Below are 19,227 nucleotides of genomic sequence, written 5' to 3' on the forward strand. Positions count from 1 at the left end.
AAAGCATTTCCAGATATAGAAATAACTCAGTAAATCAACCATTAATGCGAGATAACGGCTGTGTAATATTACTATAGTAATAATGATAATTTGAATTTATGTTTTAAAAAAGCACACTTTTTCTGTTGTCTAATGATCTCATGAAGCCAAGCAACCGTAAGTAGAGAGCAATGGGACCAATAAGTCGTCGTATTTCCCAACAGGGATTGAGAGCGAAATTGGGACAAGAAAATTTTATCACAAGTCATTGTAATTTGTCATACATTATTTGTTGTCCGAGTAAAACCTCCCTGGTCAGTCAGAAATATGTTAAACTTTAAACAAGATTACACCAAGTCTTTGTTCTGTAGGTAGGGGAACATTCTTTAAGGTATAGTCTACATTGCTCTGTCTTACTTTTACATACCAGAAGACTTTCATTATTGAATGTAATCAACTCTAATAACGTTTTCCGTATAATTAGATGTGCATTTGAAGGCAAGAAAGATATTGACCTACAACTTGAAGTGCACTCTTCAGATTTAAACCCAGTGCATAATGAGAAAGTTCCTTCTAGTTCTTATTATCCCTCCCATTGCCAGTTCTGTCCTAGTCGTTATGTAGTGATACTGTCTGTTTTTATTGGGCCAAGTGAGCTTCTGAAAAACTATCGAAACGACAGACTAGTCGATCGTACGGGAAGACACCCTTTACTGTGTATTTATAGCTTCTTTGGAAAATAGAATAATACCATTGATGACCTGATAATGCAAACATAGGCATAGTAACCATTCCACTCTATCGTTGTATATACGAGTGCAAGTCATTAAACAGTCTAGGGCAACTGCAAAGACTAGAGTTTTCTCAATGATAATATTCGGTCCTCTCAATATAGACTCGGTCTACAGGACAACGGTTTAAAATATCTCTAAAACTTGATACTTTTTATCATGTTTATTTCTCAAACAGTTAAACTTTACTTTGACGATGTTGTCAAATCTTAGTCGGGTTGGTCAACATCGATTTTAAACTTAAACGCACTTTGCGAGTTTCTGATTCTTCCAGAGTTCCAAGGTGTTCTTGGATTTCTTAGAAAAGACAACCTGATAAATTTAACCATTCAAATTCACGATCGTCGACCTGTTTACAACGCTCACAAATTGGTGAGAAGCAAAGCAAACAAGGAATTCCTAGCTCAACAGAGTTGGTCTAGTAGTCACAAAGACAATAGTGCTTGCCTCCGATATTTTTCAAGATCTGGAACATTTGCTGATGGGATCTCTGTAATCTGTATTAGTTAAGTTGGAACTGCTGTTTGGAGAGAATTATACACTTTTGTAAAATTTTCAAAGCTTGCGATCTTGTATCCAACATAACATTTCTTATTAATGAGTGTGCTAGACTAAACCATCACTAAAACTTATTAAATTTAATTGTAGAAACCTAGATTTTTAACTTTATTAAAGACAAATAAGTCTCAGGCAAGAAGCGAAAAAACAAAGAGTCTAGACATGCCGTTATAAAACTAGTCCCGAACACAAAGTGTGCGATGCTGTAATTAGTTGAACTGTACTCGAACAAACTCAAATTTGACCCTAATTTGTAATCTTTTAAATAGTGTGTCAATATGTGGCGATATTAGCTAAATATTTTGCGCGAAAACGAGCTAAGAAAATGTGTCAAATTTTGTTTTAAAAATCCTACAAGGATAAATAGGTCATATTGAGACCGCACTAGCGTGGCACGCCAGTTGAGAAAGATTTTTCCTAATTGTCACTTCGAATCTGAGTTTACTTTGAAGACGTTCTCCCACTCGCTCCGGCATATTTTAGTTTGTGGCGATAATGTGCCCATTTTTAGGAATGATGCAATAAAGAACAATAAAGAACAATACATAAGTCATTACTATCAACCAAAACTAGCGACGAATGTTGAATGACATTGGCAAAACTGAGCCGAGAAGTTAACAAATGTTGATCAAAGAACACAGGGTCACGTAGAGTTATAATAATAAAAAGGATTTTCTATGGATGTCATTGAAATACAGAAAAACTTACAACACTTTTAGTGGCAGGTGAACATAAGAACTCATTGTAATTTTGGTCAATGTGGTACAAGAAATCCATTGATTTCCATTGCACACTGTGTTTCAATCCAATTATATTGATTACTATATACATATATATTTTTAGTCTATACAAGTTTAAATTGCACATTCTTCTGCCGCAAGCCAAAATTTGGCTAAAAAATTCTACAGAAAAACCGAAGTTGACATAAAATAAATTTGCTCGAAACCAACTTTAGGATTAGATTTAGAATTTGCATCAGGCGACAAAATGTTTGTGTTGTACACTGTTGGATTACCGAACGAAAACACAAACATAAATAAAAACATAAAAAAAACTCACTTCTGTAACTTTAACGGAAATGGGAGTTTAAAAGGACGAAAACCTTTTATTTTTATCCCTGGACTTTGTAAAATGTTCATTTGAGTGCAAGTTCTCATCGAGATACAGGATAGAGTAAGATATTGAAAATATGTTTCAAAATAACCGGCAAGAATATATGGCATGTAGAACCAATGAAGGTAGGGCTACCGAAAATTGGTTCTCTGCCATATACAGTGACTGGAAAAAACCAAAAGCACCAAATTTAATGCAATTATATGTCCTACTCTTCTGAAGTCTATAGAAGTTTACAGGAACTATGAAAACTATAGAACCAGTTAGCTAGAAGCAAGTTATGGTATCATGAAAAAACATATTGGTTTGCAATTGAAGTTCAGAGTCAATATTTTCAACAGGATTACTTTCGTTCAAAAGTTAAACTGACCGCTGTATTTCTGAATCAACATCGTAAGTCTATAAGTAGACTTTTTGCAGTTGTGCACGTAAAAAAGACAAAATATATTTTAAAAAAATGTCAGTTGGAGTCAATTAACTATTGATGGAGATTGAGGGAATGCCAAAAACTACGAAAATGATTCTAAAATAAGAAATTCAGAGCATAAGATTAACATGTTCTATAGTTTTAACAAGGCAAAAAACTGAGGGTCAACAATTAAGGTAATTAATCTATAAAAATTCGGTAATTGCTATTTTAACTTGAAAAACATTTCACGATTAATTTATCATGAAATGTCGTTCTAAAGATACATAGACAAAACTATAGTTTTGAAAATTAATATTGTCACAGACGAACTATCTGACTCAAAGATACATGTTATTACACTTAATCTGGGGTCTTCGCACTATCATACACTGTTTATCTGGTGACATCTGTCTCCTTTTTAGCAAATTCGCCCAAAACCTGTGAACAAAGTGGTCCTAATGGTGGATTCAAGAAGTACAAAACCAGTAGTAGTTCTGATGGATTGTATATTCGAAAAATTTTAGTCATTAGTATACACTAATAATAATTTGGATTATAGGATTACACTTCCTTATTACATATTAATACTTTTATTGCCTTTTAAACTGAACACAGAATACTAAAATGAACATCAATATAATGCGGTTTTCTGTACGACACATTAGCTCAATGGAATGTTGTGAAGGTTTGCTGTGAGCCAGGATGTCTAATATTGTCTGAAGTGACCAGGAACTAATATTGATCATGTGACCATTAGAATCAGGTGTAAATATAGACTGTCACACCTGTAATAGTGTGTTTTAACACCTTACTCTGTAGTTTAACTGGACATAACCAAATATCTCACAGGTCCAGTATTATTGGCCTATTCAATAACGTAAAGGTCCCCATTTTCTATGGAATTGTGTATCTCAGCTTTTTGTATTGGATATAAAATCGATTCTTGACTTATATATACCTTTAAGTCTAATTGAGTAGATTGGAGAAATGAAATCATTTTAATGTCATGTGTTGATCCTTTAAGAAACGCTGTATTTTCTACTGTTAACACATACTGAAAAATATGCATGAAGCCTCAGGTTTTCAATTTGTTCAAGTACGAAGTACAAATGCAGAACTATTCCATGATCATTTGAGGAGTTCTGGTGACTAGAAAATCACTACTACTGCACAGAGTCTTTCACTTTTAAATATTTGTTTTCTTTTATTAAAGTCTTCAAAAAATACAGACAAGGTTTTGGGAATTACACATGAGACTATGAGTCTGTACGATTACGAATAGTCTCATGATAATCCCAACTAACAAATATCAACTTTAGAGTTTGAAAGAGCGCGAATAATGTACCTGAAATATTCACCAGCAGATCTGGAACTCGTTTTATCTGAGTTCATGGCGCCTGCATGTTTTAGAAATTTGAGTCTGGGTTGTGAGAACCACCATCTAAAATTATTCAAATCGATCAAGAAACACATTTTGGGTTTAACATTCAAATAACATTACATGACTTAATATTCAAATTTGAAATTTATTCACTCCAGTTACATGTCCAGATAAACTGATAAACAATCCGTTTGTTGACTTTGAAGATAAAATTTGTTGCGACATGTTTGTATACACAACAAAGGCGATGCACTTTCAATATGCATCTTCATGTCATTTCTATAAGGGATTCATTATTCTAAACAAAACACGCGATTACAATCACTTGTAACTTTAATCCTTTCTTGAAGGTGTGTAATACGTCATCAATATGTGGGCAGAAAGCATGACGTATTGTTGTATTTAGCGCATGTGCAGGATTAACGTTGTTTGCTTCTCTAATCCAGGCTTCAGTCTTTAATTCTTATTAAACACACCCGTATGTTGTTAGAATAAATTAAGTGTCTCCTATTGAAGATTAAACCTGCACCCCGCAACATGACATGAATTTCAAAGAACAGACTGATTTTTTAGGCTGAAAATAAACTTTATTTATCTCTACCTCGTTCTCACGACACCTGTTTACTTTGTAACTAACGACCATCCTTACACAACAAGCAGTACCTATTCCTCTGAACACATGTTTCTTCTGAGACAAAATATTAGACTTTATCTCTCAATGATAGAATGATTGCTTGTAACTGCATTACCTCCTACTAATATGCTATGCTCCAGATAACCAACGGTGTCACATAAACCAATAATTCGGTATATAAATACTGCGCCCATGTCTTTACAAATTACAAAATCATTTATCGGGTACTAGTGTAAATGAGCTGAAAGATTCTTGATACTTCAGTCTACAATCAGGTTGTTTCCTGTGCAATTGCAACCTTATAATTTATAGGACTAAGTACATGACGTATTTTAAAAATCTCTGTTCAAGGCGAAGTTCTCTAAATAGTAGATAGATAAATTCTAGAAAGTAAATGATAAATGTTCTCCGGTTAACTATCGCTTGTAAAAGTAATTAAAAAGTTAGAGACGCAAGAAGCTTTGTAAATGTCAAACCGACAGAGTAAGAACATGATACTAGTTAGGGAAATTAATATGACTTTTAAAATACTAGAACAGTCAGACTTAACACTATAGACGTAACGCCAATTTGTATACAAAGAGGGTAGTTTATACATTATGCGCTCAGCAGAGAAAATAAGGCAAGAGATCATCTCAAGTTCGCAGATTCCTTCAGCTCAGGCGACTATCAGATTCAATTTTTGATAGACACGCGAACTGGAGGCAACTACGAGCATTGAGTAGCTAGTGCGTTCAGGTCGACAAAATTAAAAGATTGTTCAAGTGGGCACAGCAGTTGTTGTCGGTCGCCATGTCGACCTAGGTCTCCCCTTCACACAACTCTATACCTAACTCTTAATGTTCAAGAATTCGTTTTCTCAATATCAATATTTAAAAAATAACTGAACCAAATTAAATTAATTGCGGTAAATTGACTTTAGGTTGGGATGCTTCGACAGCAGAAACATGGCTGTAATCAGAAGCCCACGGCGTTATCAACATCATTTTGGTGTGAGTTCTTTGTTTATTTAGAAATGCGAGGAAGATCCGCCATTTTGAAATGTCTTAATCAAACTTTATTTACCCTCGTTCCTTTCACCACAACGTTAATATGACGTCATCAGGAATCTCCAACGAAGTTGATTTCTCCGCCTTTTTTAATTGAACTTAAGATACTGCCTTCTTATCCTCACATTAATTTAGATACATATTGAATATTCAGATTGGTTCTTAAATTGAGATCTCGAAAATAATAAAAAAAAAACTACATGACTAGCAATACTCATTAACCTAAGTAATTGCTTACATAACTTTTTTTTGAGATTTTCAATCAATGACGAGTTTTAGAATGCTGTAGATATAAATAAAGTGACCGTCTTTCTGAATGTTTTTATGAAATTTTTATAGCATTATCAATCCATCTTTGAAATAGTCTCATTTCAACGAGATGATTTGTGAGTTTTCATATGCGTTTCACTTTGTCCATTGAAAAACTTGCCATGGTGCATTGGGGCAGTATATTGTGGATCTTGAAACCAGTCTTAACACTGTACCACTACCTCAGTATGTAGAGGCAATGTAAGAGGCGTGTTGCTTCTATTGAACGAAGGGTAAAAACTGGAATCTCGAATTCACAATGTCAATGTTTACATGTTGATAAATCAATCGGATGGAATGACAAGAATTAGCATAGTATTTGTAGTACCGTGTATTGTAGGACAGGTTCACGATACATGTAGTTTGATATGAAACACACAACTGCTTCGTCAAAGACGTAGAGTATAACCACCAGAAACCCAAATGACGGAACGAACTGAATGAATTTCTCAAATGATACTTAATGTAGAATAAACGAAATGTAAGAATCATATATGCGGCATAATGAAGTTAAGTTAAATGATTCTTCAGACAAATGTTGGAGAATCGCGGACACCCGAGATCTGGAAATAGGCAACGGCTTCTATTTTGCATCACACAAAGACCAGTTTAAAATTAAGATGTTCTGTATGTATGATAAACTGCAGCACAGTAATAGTACCTTACTAAACTTCTTAATTAAAGAAAGATATTTACGGAAATATTAAGTCACCTTATCAAGAAAACTTAAATGACAACCTTTTTCTTCATTAAAAGGTACAACAGAAACGCCAGAGCACGTGTGTTGCAGCAATAATGCTGGTGAACGAGTTGGACACATCGTTAACATTCCTAGGGCAGTCTGCATTTAACGATTTTCAATTTGTTTGACACATTGCTGTGCATTTAGTCGTCAGTCGGATATTGGTACATTGAATTAAACAAACATAATTCTTATGAAATCATTAGAGTATCGACTTGACTGAAATACAAACAATAAAAGGTTGCTGAATTTTCTTTCAAAATTAATACCTCACCTATGACTCCTATGTAATAATATTTAATAACTGTCGAACAATGACATTTATGTCGGTCATTTGTCAAAGCAGCAATTAAAATATGCATTTATCAACCATTACTTATTCATGAAAATTCTAAATACAGATATTATTTCAGATGCTGTTGTTCAAAAGAAGGTTCGGATTAAATCATATTAATCTACCAGAAATCATACTACATTAGGCCACACGAGTATCATCCATACCAGAGTGACAAAAAATATAGCCCTGATTACCAATACAGAATGCAATGCAACTAAACATAGAGAAAAACGAAACATATTTTTAATTGGTTGTATACAGTGTGTGCTCTGTAACAATCGGTGACAAATTTAGACTCACCTAGACAAAGACATAAAATAAACTTGTCGATAATCAAATTAACCTCAGTCAAAAATAAATACAACGGAATTACAATGTCAATGTTAATTACCGTAATGAAAATCTTACTGTGACAAATTGAAATTGATCAGAACAAAAAGTACAGAAACTACGTATGGGTTTACAGATTTTCTGGAATTATAGCCGCTAAGAAGATATTGCTAGATTTTGCTTACTTGACCCAAAAGGTAAGTATGGAGTCAGTGCACAGTGTTTTCTCGATGGGTGAATGGCATTAAGTTACAGTTAAGTTAATAGTCCATGTTTTATCAATATTTCGCGATTGCTGTATTTCCGCCAGCCGAACTTTTCCCGATGAAAAACAATCCTTCAAAGAGGCTTAGCTAGTAGTGACAAGGCAACTCAGGTATGCGATAGAGTATACCAATTGTTCTGATATATATCAAAAAGAGGAACGTTTAAAAGTACAGCACTGCACATTATGGATAGAACCTTAAATAAATTCAAAAGAAGTCGTTATGTTGATTGAGTAACATTATGTGTTCGACTTCATTTGATATTTTGCCTTTCTTGACTTCTGAATTATGTCGGTTAAAAGTTAAATAGTCTATTAATAGCTTAATATGTACCTAATCAAACAACCCAACTTGTGGACTTTTACGTGGACATTTATATCTTTTGATAGAAGCATGATAGGTATATAATCACAATTAATAAGTTAAATGTTTTCAAGAGGGTCGTTATAAGATGAAGTATCCATATCTAATTTATGACCGGAACGTACAAAGTGATCTGAATTAAGCTGCTGTCCTTGCAATTTCCCTCCCTTGTCCGTCCTCGTGTGTCAAATCAGACAAGTAGGGTGTAAAATTCCATTTAATTTTGATGGTATCATTTTGAAATAATATCAAGATGGTCGTCTTAAGTAACGGTATATTCACTGGCGTTTTAGATCGGAACGTGCTGTGTGATCTAACCGAATATACCCTTTGAAGCTAGTGTCTTTGAACTATTAGAGCACGAAGTGATGGTAGGCTATATGTATGTGAAGGATACACTATTATAAGGTCGAGTGTACTCATTTACCACCAAAGAAAATTTGAGTCATTTAAAACATTATTTACAATATTGACATTCTTGCATCATCAAGTTGTTACGGCAGTTGATCTTCAGATCATGAACTTGGATGTCATGTGTTGAATCCAAGGTATGTAGGAATACAGTATTTTCTTATTTCCAACTCGCATTCGTGATGATGATAGGAGCGCCTTGTAAGCAGGGAATTTCGATTTCGTCTCATGCTACATATTAGGCAATTTTTTCTGACTATGATGAGTGAAGACGATCTTTTGACCCAATTGTTGTCATTGGTCATCATAAAAATTGTTCGATTAATTTCAAAATAATTTTAAGAACAATATTGCTGTTTTAGTCCTGTATAAAAATTTGGACGATTGGAAAGAAACACAGAACTACGTTCTGCCATAGATAATACACGTGAACAAAATAAAGGAGAAGAGTGTTTTGCCAACATTTTAATGATAAAAGGTGGGTCATAAAAGTAACATCTAATACTGATGATATCACCTCAAACACTGGGTTAATTCTGTCTTTCTTTCTTCCTCAATCGTGAAGGATTTGTCCACTTTATAGGTGACAGACTTGGTTAATGTCATTATTCAACTCAAGACAATTTGTTTCGAAAACTGAAATTATTTGTTCACAAAATATCTAAGAGAGCGACTCTGTTTTGGGAATAGTTGATCAAAAACGTTTCTTCTCTGAGAGACATGGTCAGTGGTGAACAGGTTTTTATTCTGGCGGTTGGACCCCTCAGGGGTGGAAACCGTGACCTTTGTTCAACCAGTCAACCTTTGGTAGTCGAGACAATGTTGACCAACAATGGCATTATGGTCTGTAAGAGCGTTTTAATCCTTGCTGCAAAGATATACTGTAAACCTGAATGCTGTTTCAATACAGCAGAACCTTTATATGCGAAAAGCATTCATGCCATTCATTACTAGCCCTTTCATGCTTTCAAATTCACTTGAACCCGCCACTGTTTAATGTTATCGCTCCTGATCAGCTTCGTCGACAGGCGCAAAAACACATCGGTTTGTTGGGTGTCTGCAAAGTAACCAACACTCCAATTTATAATCAGTTTTTAGTTTTGCATGTCACACATCTGTGTTTCGCTAGGTGTGTTCAGTTAAACGATGCAGTTAAAGTAATTTAATTAAAATGTTAATACCCTATCAATGACATCAACATAATAAAACCCTCTAGATCAACAACTCGCTTCTACCTCACAAACAATCTTCCTTTTTTTAAGATACGAAATAGAATTGGGACAGGTCATAATGGCTTGCACATACTCGGGGTACGGTAATACAACAACGAGTAACCAATGATTATATTTGATTCTTTTTCTTTGCACAATATACAAAGATCTCGTATTGAGATGGACAATCTTATGACGAAGATGCTTTCCATTTTTTGAGAATTGAGAAATAAAGAACGCCCATTAGAATCGGATATCAAAAACCTTCTCTCAGCTACCATGGATTAAACTCTGACTGTTAGAGAGCTGAAGATGAGAGCAATAGTGAAGCTTCGTTGACCCCTTTCTCAATTTCTGTCGTTAATACAGCCTGTCTCTGCCCTCGTGATTAATAATGTGATCTACATTTTTAAAGGATTCTCAGTGATAAAGACGACCAATGTCCAAGAGAAGTATTTCTCTTGGCGGCCATGAGTTACACCATGAGAGCCGTATTCTAATTCCGATTTTTAACTGCAAATAGAGGGAATAGTCAGATGGTGCTATGGCAATCGAATTTAAAGAAATTGAGAAAGACTAAACGGTGGCAATGGGGCTAATGAAATTGAAACCATTTGGTGGGAGAGTAAATATACATTCTACCGAGGAAAAGTAAATTTGTCCAATTTAAATATAGACCTTTATTGTTGACACTTCCGACATTTATAGGTGTTAATGATTTTCTTAAATCAAATGGTGAATACAACACCAACTGAAGGTCTTGGTGAAGTTATTACTGGAATCAAACAGTTCTTAGATATATTATTAGAGATTGCGAAAAAGTTGCCTCCAGAATATTTTGCAAGGAATGAAAAGTCACACACAACAGTAGCCTCGATATGTGTCACATTGCATTTAATTCGGCATGCTAAAACATTAAAGGTTACTGAAAGTAACATCTAACGGCATATCAAACTTGAATATTACAAAATTCAGGGCCCAGAATTAAAATTGAGACTTCCGAATACTTTAATCCAAAAATAAGAAGACAATTAAAGTCTTTTGGAAAGACTCCGACAAACCAAATTCTGATCTTCACGAAATTTAGCTTTTTGCAATAACATGATTATTTTAAAAATAATTGATGTATTGACCAATTCTTTCCAAAAATTGTATCAAGTTCATTTTAAGAAAATAACAATTCAAGTTAAAAGAAAAAAAAATCCAGTTATACTTTTCCGAATTATTAATGTGCCTGGTTGTCGTATTATTAAAAAAGAAAAACTAAAAATTTAACAAACACAGAATGATACTGAAAAAACCCTAAAAAGAAGCAAACATATTTTAGTTTTACTTACCCGCGTTAAAACGGCCAGCGCACAGAATAATAAATATACTAATTTGGTCATTTTGACGAAACAAATCCTTTCTTACTACTTTCCAAGGATGAGATAAAATCCTTTTTTTTAGATTTTCTTCTTAAATTATACTTGTCGATACACAATATTTCGTTTATATTATAATATCAGTCTTAATTTTTAATCTACCAGTTTGAAATGGTCGACTGTTTCTATCTTTAAAGTAAAAGAGTTTTCCGCTGTGTTTATCGTAAGTGTTAGGAATCGACTGAAGTGGTGTAACTATTGAGTGTATTGAAGGATTGAATGCCGTGTAGATGTCGCCCCAGTGTCAACAAACAAAACGTGACATTGGTTCGTCTTTGACCCTTCCCCGCTTTTTCTTGACGAAAAAGTTACATTGGTAGATTGAGTTAGTCGTTACACCTTCTGATTCATTAATTAGTTAACAAGAGACCAACCTACTCAGATACTTTGTAACCAACAGACAACCAAATTTCGTAACGAATTTTACGAAGCTCTTATAGGTCTTTATGTTCTGTACCTCAATGAAGGCTAAGTTCAGGAAAGCCAAGGGAAAGCAATCCAAAGGACTTAGGTTTGAATTCTTATTTCTACAAGAACATGACAACTAATTACTGTTTCTCTCTTTGGCTCTGACCTTTTCTATTCTTACTTATCCATGTTCGAGAGAACCAAAGATTTACTTAATTTAAAGTAGTAACATAACTAATTTTTGTACCTCAGAAACTGTACCCCACAACCCGCATTTAAACCCTTGGATTCCCAAATTTGTGACCCAAAACAGTGATCCGGCCTTATCACCAACCAACCTACACTTACGTCCCCCAAAACAACTACTACACTCCCACTATATAGGGATTAATAGATATATCAAGAACTACCTTTATCATACATATTTGTCTTTTGTTCAAAGCTAAATCTTTACCTTCGTTGGCTATCAGTTTTTATGTGCAATGTAGAAAGAAGTCAAAAAGCATATTCATAACCACTAAACCTTAGAGCTGTCCAATTACCGACAAGATCTTTGACTATCCCTAAACATAATATTGTGTATTTACTAACACTAAAGATGCCTAAACATAAGTTGGTGCTGAGGTCCTGGAAAGACTTTATTCATACTCAGTATATATACTAATACTTATTATTGTACTTCATAGCATCGTCCTCTTGGATTGATGCCATAGGTTACGAGTTCAGATGGATATTATACTCATTTTGAAGTAAGTGTTATGGGAAAGCTGATTGGCTAGCCAAAATACAATTGATTCCAATTGACAATTTTTCTTATATATGTATGTCAATCTAAAAAATCTAAAATTCGGATTCAGATTAAAAACATCTGTTAACATGTTTGTCCCCACCCATCACGATTAATTAGTAATTGGGTGTCAATCTTTACCATATCTGGTCGCTATAAAGGTAAAGAAGCTGACCTATGATCTAATTTCCCTGCAAACTCTAGTGGGCAGGTTGGTTATATGCTAGACGTGAGATTACAGTACAGGGCCCAGTTCGTTCACATCTACCTGGTAATTGTAGAGTCAATAAGATTAAATTGGGAAGAAAGAAAAGAAAATAATAGAGGGATTAGTGAGTATTGTGTGAGTTTACTGTGGTCTACAAATTCCCGTTACGGTCGTCTTCAAAGGCGTGTACTTATCATTTAAACATTTGTCCAGTTTTTTGTCGTGTTGATCAGTCACTAATCCCTTTCTATCGCTGTATCACAAAGCAAATATAACAAATGCATACTCAACCACAAAGGAGCGGCGAGCTGTGCGAAATGCATGTGCACTCTTCTTTTGATATGTATTCCACCATCAGTTGACTGCAATTCGACTTTCATTCGGTGTTGTTCAAGTATAAGGGAAGTGTTTTTTTTTTGGACCTAGGTATAGGTGGTACAGTTTGGCTCGGCAATTTCTATTTCTAAATATTGTAGCCCTATTTGTCACATTATCGTAAATGCACTTCAGTTGCAGATATGAAATTTAATAATCATCTTTTTAAATATTTATCTTTACTCGTGTTAACCCAAAAACTGACAAAACGTTATATAACACACTGTCAGTTTTAATAAGAAGATTGGTAAAAAGATGAATATCGAAATCGATTCCTATCGATCGATGAAAACAAAAAAGGCTGTAAAACTTCACACTAGAATACTGTACTTAGAGATTTGACGTCCAAAATTTTGATCTGGGGCGAGAAATTTCTACATTTAAAAGTCACAGAATGGCAAATTTCTGAAAATCCTCGATTTCGTCCGAATCAATAGAACTTATTTGCGTTTGGGGATAAAAAATCGATTGTGATAGCCGGTAAAAAATGAAGTTGAACTGTTTGATATTTGTTCAACAAAAGTAGAGAACAATGACGAACAATGGTAAAATCTTTGTAAAATAGGATTTGGACTGTTGATGCGAAGATTATCAAAATTACAAGATTTGGTGTTGATCTTGTATAAATACGACAATAAACAGTTAAAAACTACATATTAAGCCGGTGATAATGATGGAACCCTGGTGTTAAAACTGTGGTAGACTGTTACAAACAATGAAATATCAACAACCGATCGTTGGTCAATTTGGATATGTTTCCTTAACAGATGTAACGATTAGATAAGATTTTCTGAGACTCGGTAATGCTCACATTGTTGTAGACTTTTGTCTCAAAAAATGGCACTTCAACTTCGACAACAAGACCAAAGGCAATGGATCCAACCAATCTTCCATGTGAGCATGTTACCATAGATCAATTTGCCTACAACTGATTAATCGTTTTACTGTGACTAAATTTCCCGTAGTTAAGTTTCTGAACTTCCAAATAAAATATCAAAGAACACAAAATATTAATTTACATTAATTCAAAATAGAATTTACATGTAATAAGTGAGAAAGTTACTTCAGACTTCTAGAACATAACATGCATCATTAGGAGTTCAACCTGATCCGGAAACAATGTTAATATATCTTCCTCCTACGTAAACCAAACAACTGTCTTCTTTCCCACAAATTATCAGTCTTGTCCACAATGACCAAACACCACTGTTTTTGTATTTGGTTTACTCACTACAACCTATATCAACACAAAACAGGTACATGCTCATTCCTTTACTTTCAGTTTCTCTTTTCATGTATCATAATCTATTGACAAAGACCTTCACATGGAACTTCTGGTATTCCGTTTCTTCTGTACCAATCCCTCATTGTACCTCATTCTGACAACAAGCTTCAAAACCAAATCATGGCAATTTAAGGTAAACCTTTCGCGTATATTGTAGAGGTCAAATGACATCCTAATACACGCGGTCATGGAGTTGATATCGCCGCAGTCGGCTTCCATATTCAACAGATGTTGCACATATATGATATCGGCTTAATGTAAATTTAGAAATTGTATCATGTAACATGTTCACATGTACACATGTAAAACTATTATTTACTTTTTAGGGAGCAGGTTTCCCCTTGTCAGTGATGCCGGTAAGAGGGCGTGACATGGAAAAAGCATCTTGTCGTTCGGATGGGACATCCATGCTGTGCACGTTAAAGATCCCTCAACAGTTAGAAATTGCAAAAAAAGCTGGCTTATGCCACTGTCCTGGAAAATTGCATCCTGCATTGCGTTGCCTGTCTTCATTCTGCAATAAAAGTACAACGTAAAGCTCCATTCATTTAATTTCATTTTTTCCCTTTTGAAGCAAAAAGATAGTAAATAAAGGGAGATAACTCTTTTTCGTTAATAGCCCTCGCCGAGTATAAACGTTAAATTAATGTTAATCGGTTCACCAGAAAACAAAACCGATACAGGTTTTAGTTTATCTATTGAGCGTTTGTGGACGGTTGTCGCACGGGAAAATGTATTAACTGTTATGATGACCTGGCAGATAGCAATCAGAAACTTGGTAAGTTTTTACAATGAATTATGACAATGACATTGCATCTAGAATATTATACAATGTAATGAAATGAACGGATTTTTTTTTAGTGCACATAATAGTGTAATAATAATAGTAATGGTATCAGAAAAGCTTACTCTCTTTACGGTTTTTAAATCGTTTACGAATCTGTCAATCGCACAAAGTTCTCTTCATCTCCACCACTAGTCGCGGCCACTTCGATAAGGGACAGTGGAGAACCGGGTTGTGATGACTATGGTGTGATAAAATCAGATACAGGCTGTCGAAATGCAGCTGGCAAACCAAAATAATGTACATTGTGATTCACTTCAGATACATATTGGAAAATGCTGTAGCATTATTAGCTATGTGGAAGACATGTGGAAAGCAGTGTGGAATTGACAAATCCAGTGGACAGTATACTGCATACAATGAACGTTCTCGTTTGTCTGGAACAAAGGTCTGCGTTAATTTGTCGGACACTTATTTTTCCCTTTTGCTCCAGTCGAATATAAAAGAACATTTTTTACGGAATGCAATGATCTATAATCATTTTATTTAAATTTTATTCAATAATTTCTACGTTGAATTAATTAGATTTTAGATTAATCTAAAAGTTGAACATGTGTATCAGGTGATTGGGTATGGTACTCAGAGATACAACCTCGATAGAAGAAGAAAGAAGATCCATACAATGCGGACCAATCTTCCATGATCTGGTGTTCAGGAAGACCATTCACGCTCATTCTATCTACGTTTGATGTCCCATCTTCTACATACATAGATCGCATCTGAAGGAAGGGAAGATTCGACAGGTCTTCATTGGCAGTTTCAACTTCAACGTCTACATCAGTTTTATCTAAACCAACGTTCAATTTATATCTCCAGATATTACCATCAGAGTAGTGTACTCTCAGCTCAGAGGTTTCAGGTTCGATGGTGATCTGGTCTATTCGTGAGCTTACTCGTTCTGCATCGGGATCAAATCTACCAGATAACAGAAACGTACCAAACGGTATCCAATCAGTACCATGAGTCGTTGGTGGTAGGAGTCGAATGACGCCATCTTGATAAATAACGAAATTCTGAGAGTAGTCTCCCCATGCAACCCGATTGTAGACTCGAATATAATGGGCTGTATCTGTAATATTGGTTCCGTTGATGGTCACTTTCATTCCAGGATCTCCGAGCCACCACATATCATGCTTAACTTTCTCTACCACAAACTCGCCATCGTCATATATCTTCTCCCCTTGTTCTTTAGATAACTTCCGTCTGGTCAACTTGATGGACTTAATGTTCTGGCTTCCCTCACCACAAACCTTCACTTCAACTTTATTATTGGATTTATGCCACAGGTTTTTGGGGTAAGGAACTTCATAAGTGGTCTGTCCAGAATCCAAGCGTATGGTGTTGTCAATAATTACAGTGTCGCCTACCGACATCTTCACCTCCATGTCACCTTGCAATGTTTGATCAGGAAATTCCAATACCAAAGATCCGCTTATATCTGTGACGTTAATGTCATGAAGAACATGGCTAAAATGAAACGATACGCCGTACAGGAAGCAGCGTCCCGGACGTTCTTTAACTTCTAATGTGGCGTCTTCTTTTTGTACAATTAAACGTTTTATTTCGTCATATTTGAATTCCCATATGTTCTCCTCCAATTTAAAACAGTTGGTTTTGTCACCTTGACGAGCGTTCAACAGACTTCTGTATGCAGGATGCTGGGCAGTGATTCGAAACTTCTTCAATTTTTCTTGATAAAAATCCATAAAGACGTTCTTCTCTTCAGCACACTTACTTGGTTTGCTCTTTTGAACGACTTTGGCGCAAGGACTCTTCTCTGTTGGATGTGCATCATGTTGTGGTATTTCTGGTTGACAAAACACTTCACAATGAAGCTGAGCATCCGTTAGCATGTCATCATCTACATCAAGTTTTACAGCGTCCAGATCACTCTCCCCTCCCTCAGCTGAAATCATAAGAACATGGCGGCCTCTGGTCAAAAATGTACGTCTACCACCTGACGTATTGCCTTTTTCGGGACAAGGAACGTTTGCCCCTGGTATTTCATTTCCGTCTATTTGGAAATTCAAAATTCCACTCCCGTTCGTGGAAATTGGTGTCAAGTTTACTATACCATCTCTTCGTAAACAGAATGGAATCTTCACATGCTTAGATCCAGCGATTTTAACCGAACTACCATCATTGTCTTCAAATTCTTCAGCCTCCAGTTTAAATTCCACCCCGAAAACTCCTGGAGTAATTAATAATAAACTCAATATTGAGTATAACATTTTGACTATTGTTCTAGCTTCTCATTGTCAAATTCTAATAACTAATTCGCTTTAGTTAATCGGGTTTTATTATTCACATTCATCCCAGTGCTTTCCCCATTACCATTTCGTCCGTTGTTGAAAGATATACAGTTGTTAATTGGGTTATTTCCCTTTATTACTATTGTTCCATTGTTGATTGTTGAAGACTTTTCTCACAGAGGTCTTACTTATCAGACTCATAATCTTGCATCATTGATATACAATAAACCGAAGAAGTACATCTCGTCGCGTTTTTAACCATCAGAATATTAACATAATAAATAATTAAACGCAAAGTATACATTTTCAGTCGATCAGATACTTTTAAACTACACTTGTGAATTAAATATTTCGTATTGACTTGATTTAAAGATATAATTAATCATATTTTTAACAAGTGTTCATTTTCATATATCAGGATGCATGCTGCCTTTAAAGGGCAAATAAAAAATAAAACAATATATTCTACGATATGTTACATTAAGCAAATTTTCCAAAACGGATTCATTTAAAAATGTCAGGTATCCCAAGATTAATCATTATTTTGCTCATTATGTGACGTCACATAAAGGTTAGATAATTAGATGTAAAATAATATTTGTTAAAGGGACGTAATCAACAAGTCAATATACACAATCACTAAGTGTTATTTATTTGAAGTTTAGATTTATTGACAAGTGAATAACGCCTTTTGATAGGGGATGGGTATTGACTTATGTGTACTGATAATTTGTGTCCCTGCATGATGAATATGGCAAAATGCCCTTTTTTCTATTGCCAAATTGTATATGGATACTAAGTATGGAATATCTTAGTCTTGATAGTACAAACATCAGCTATATGCATAGTCTCCGCAAGCCTTCTAATGAATCCGCATTCCAACAGACGGAATTAATGATTGTGCGCACCCAAAAACTAACGTTTTTCATTGTTGTCAATAACCAAATGTAGAGCAATAAACACTGAAAATAACCAATCTGAAAGTTCATCGATATACGTATCCAATCCAAGTTAAGCGAAATCTAGCTTTATTACATTGACAATCCAAACTTAGACAAGGGCGATAACTCAAACCAAAGAGTTAAAATGGGGTTCATTCGTCATTAATAGACACAAGCAGCCAAGTTCCATAAAATCTCTCAACAAAATTATAATCTCTTTTTTGTTTTCAACCTAATGTAAACGGTCGGTCAGGAATTACAACTATCACTTTATAATGCGGGTGTATAAAAAATATTTGTGTTGGATTTGTTAGGCTCTCTTCTTCTTACTGTGGGATTATTGTAGATCTTAACATTAACAACTTACTAATTACAATTAATCTAAAGTTAAACGTAAAGGAACAATATTATTGTATAGTTGTCACAGTTGAAATTGTAGACGGGTCATATAGACAGAGTTAAATGATATGTTAACTCTCTGCAAGGGATGCCATGTTTGTATCTCCAGTTTGTTATCGGTTGATCCAGAAAGTTAAAATGCACATCATTGTATTATGTACCACTCATATTGCCTATGTTTTGAGGCGATGGATCCTTTTCTCAGTTGTTTTTTTCGTGCTCAAAATAAGGGTTCAAACAGTGAGCATCAAGTGACGATTGGTATCATCTGTTTACAGACATTTTGCGATGGTGACATTTTGATGTGTGAAAGGGGCATCTGTTCAATTTCTTTTAAAAATAGAACTAAACTCTTCAACCGAATAAGAGAACAGTAAAACATCAACAAAAGTGGACTTCTATTATTCATTATTCTGTCAAC

At 34.8% G+C, this 19,227-nt stretch overlaps 1 protein-coding gene across 1 annotated transcript; it reads right to left on the reverse strand.

Moving 5' to 3' along the window:
* Positions 1-15,747: 15,747 nt before the first annotated feature.
* On the reverse strand, positions 15,748-17,445 carry LOTGIDRAFT_159929 (hypothetical protein; the record flags this gene model as incomplete). Its single annotated transcript, XM_009054618.1, has 1 exon — positions 15,748-17,445. The coding sequence occupies one exon, from the start codon at positions 17,443-17,445 to the stop codon at positions 15,748-15,750; it is 1,698 nt and encodes a 565-aa protein (XP_009052866.1).
* Positions 17,446-19,227: the final 1,782 nt, after the last annotated feature.

Source organism: Lottia gigantea (assembly GCF_000327385.1).
Source record: "Lottia gigantea unplaced genomic scaffold LOTGIsca_22, whole genome shotgun sequence".
NCBI classification, from domain to species: Eukaryota; Metazoa; Mollusca; class Gastropoda; family Lottiidae; genus Lottia; species Lottia gigantea.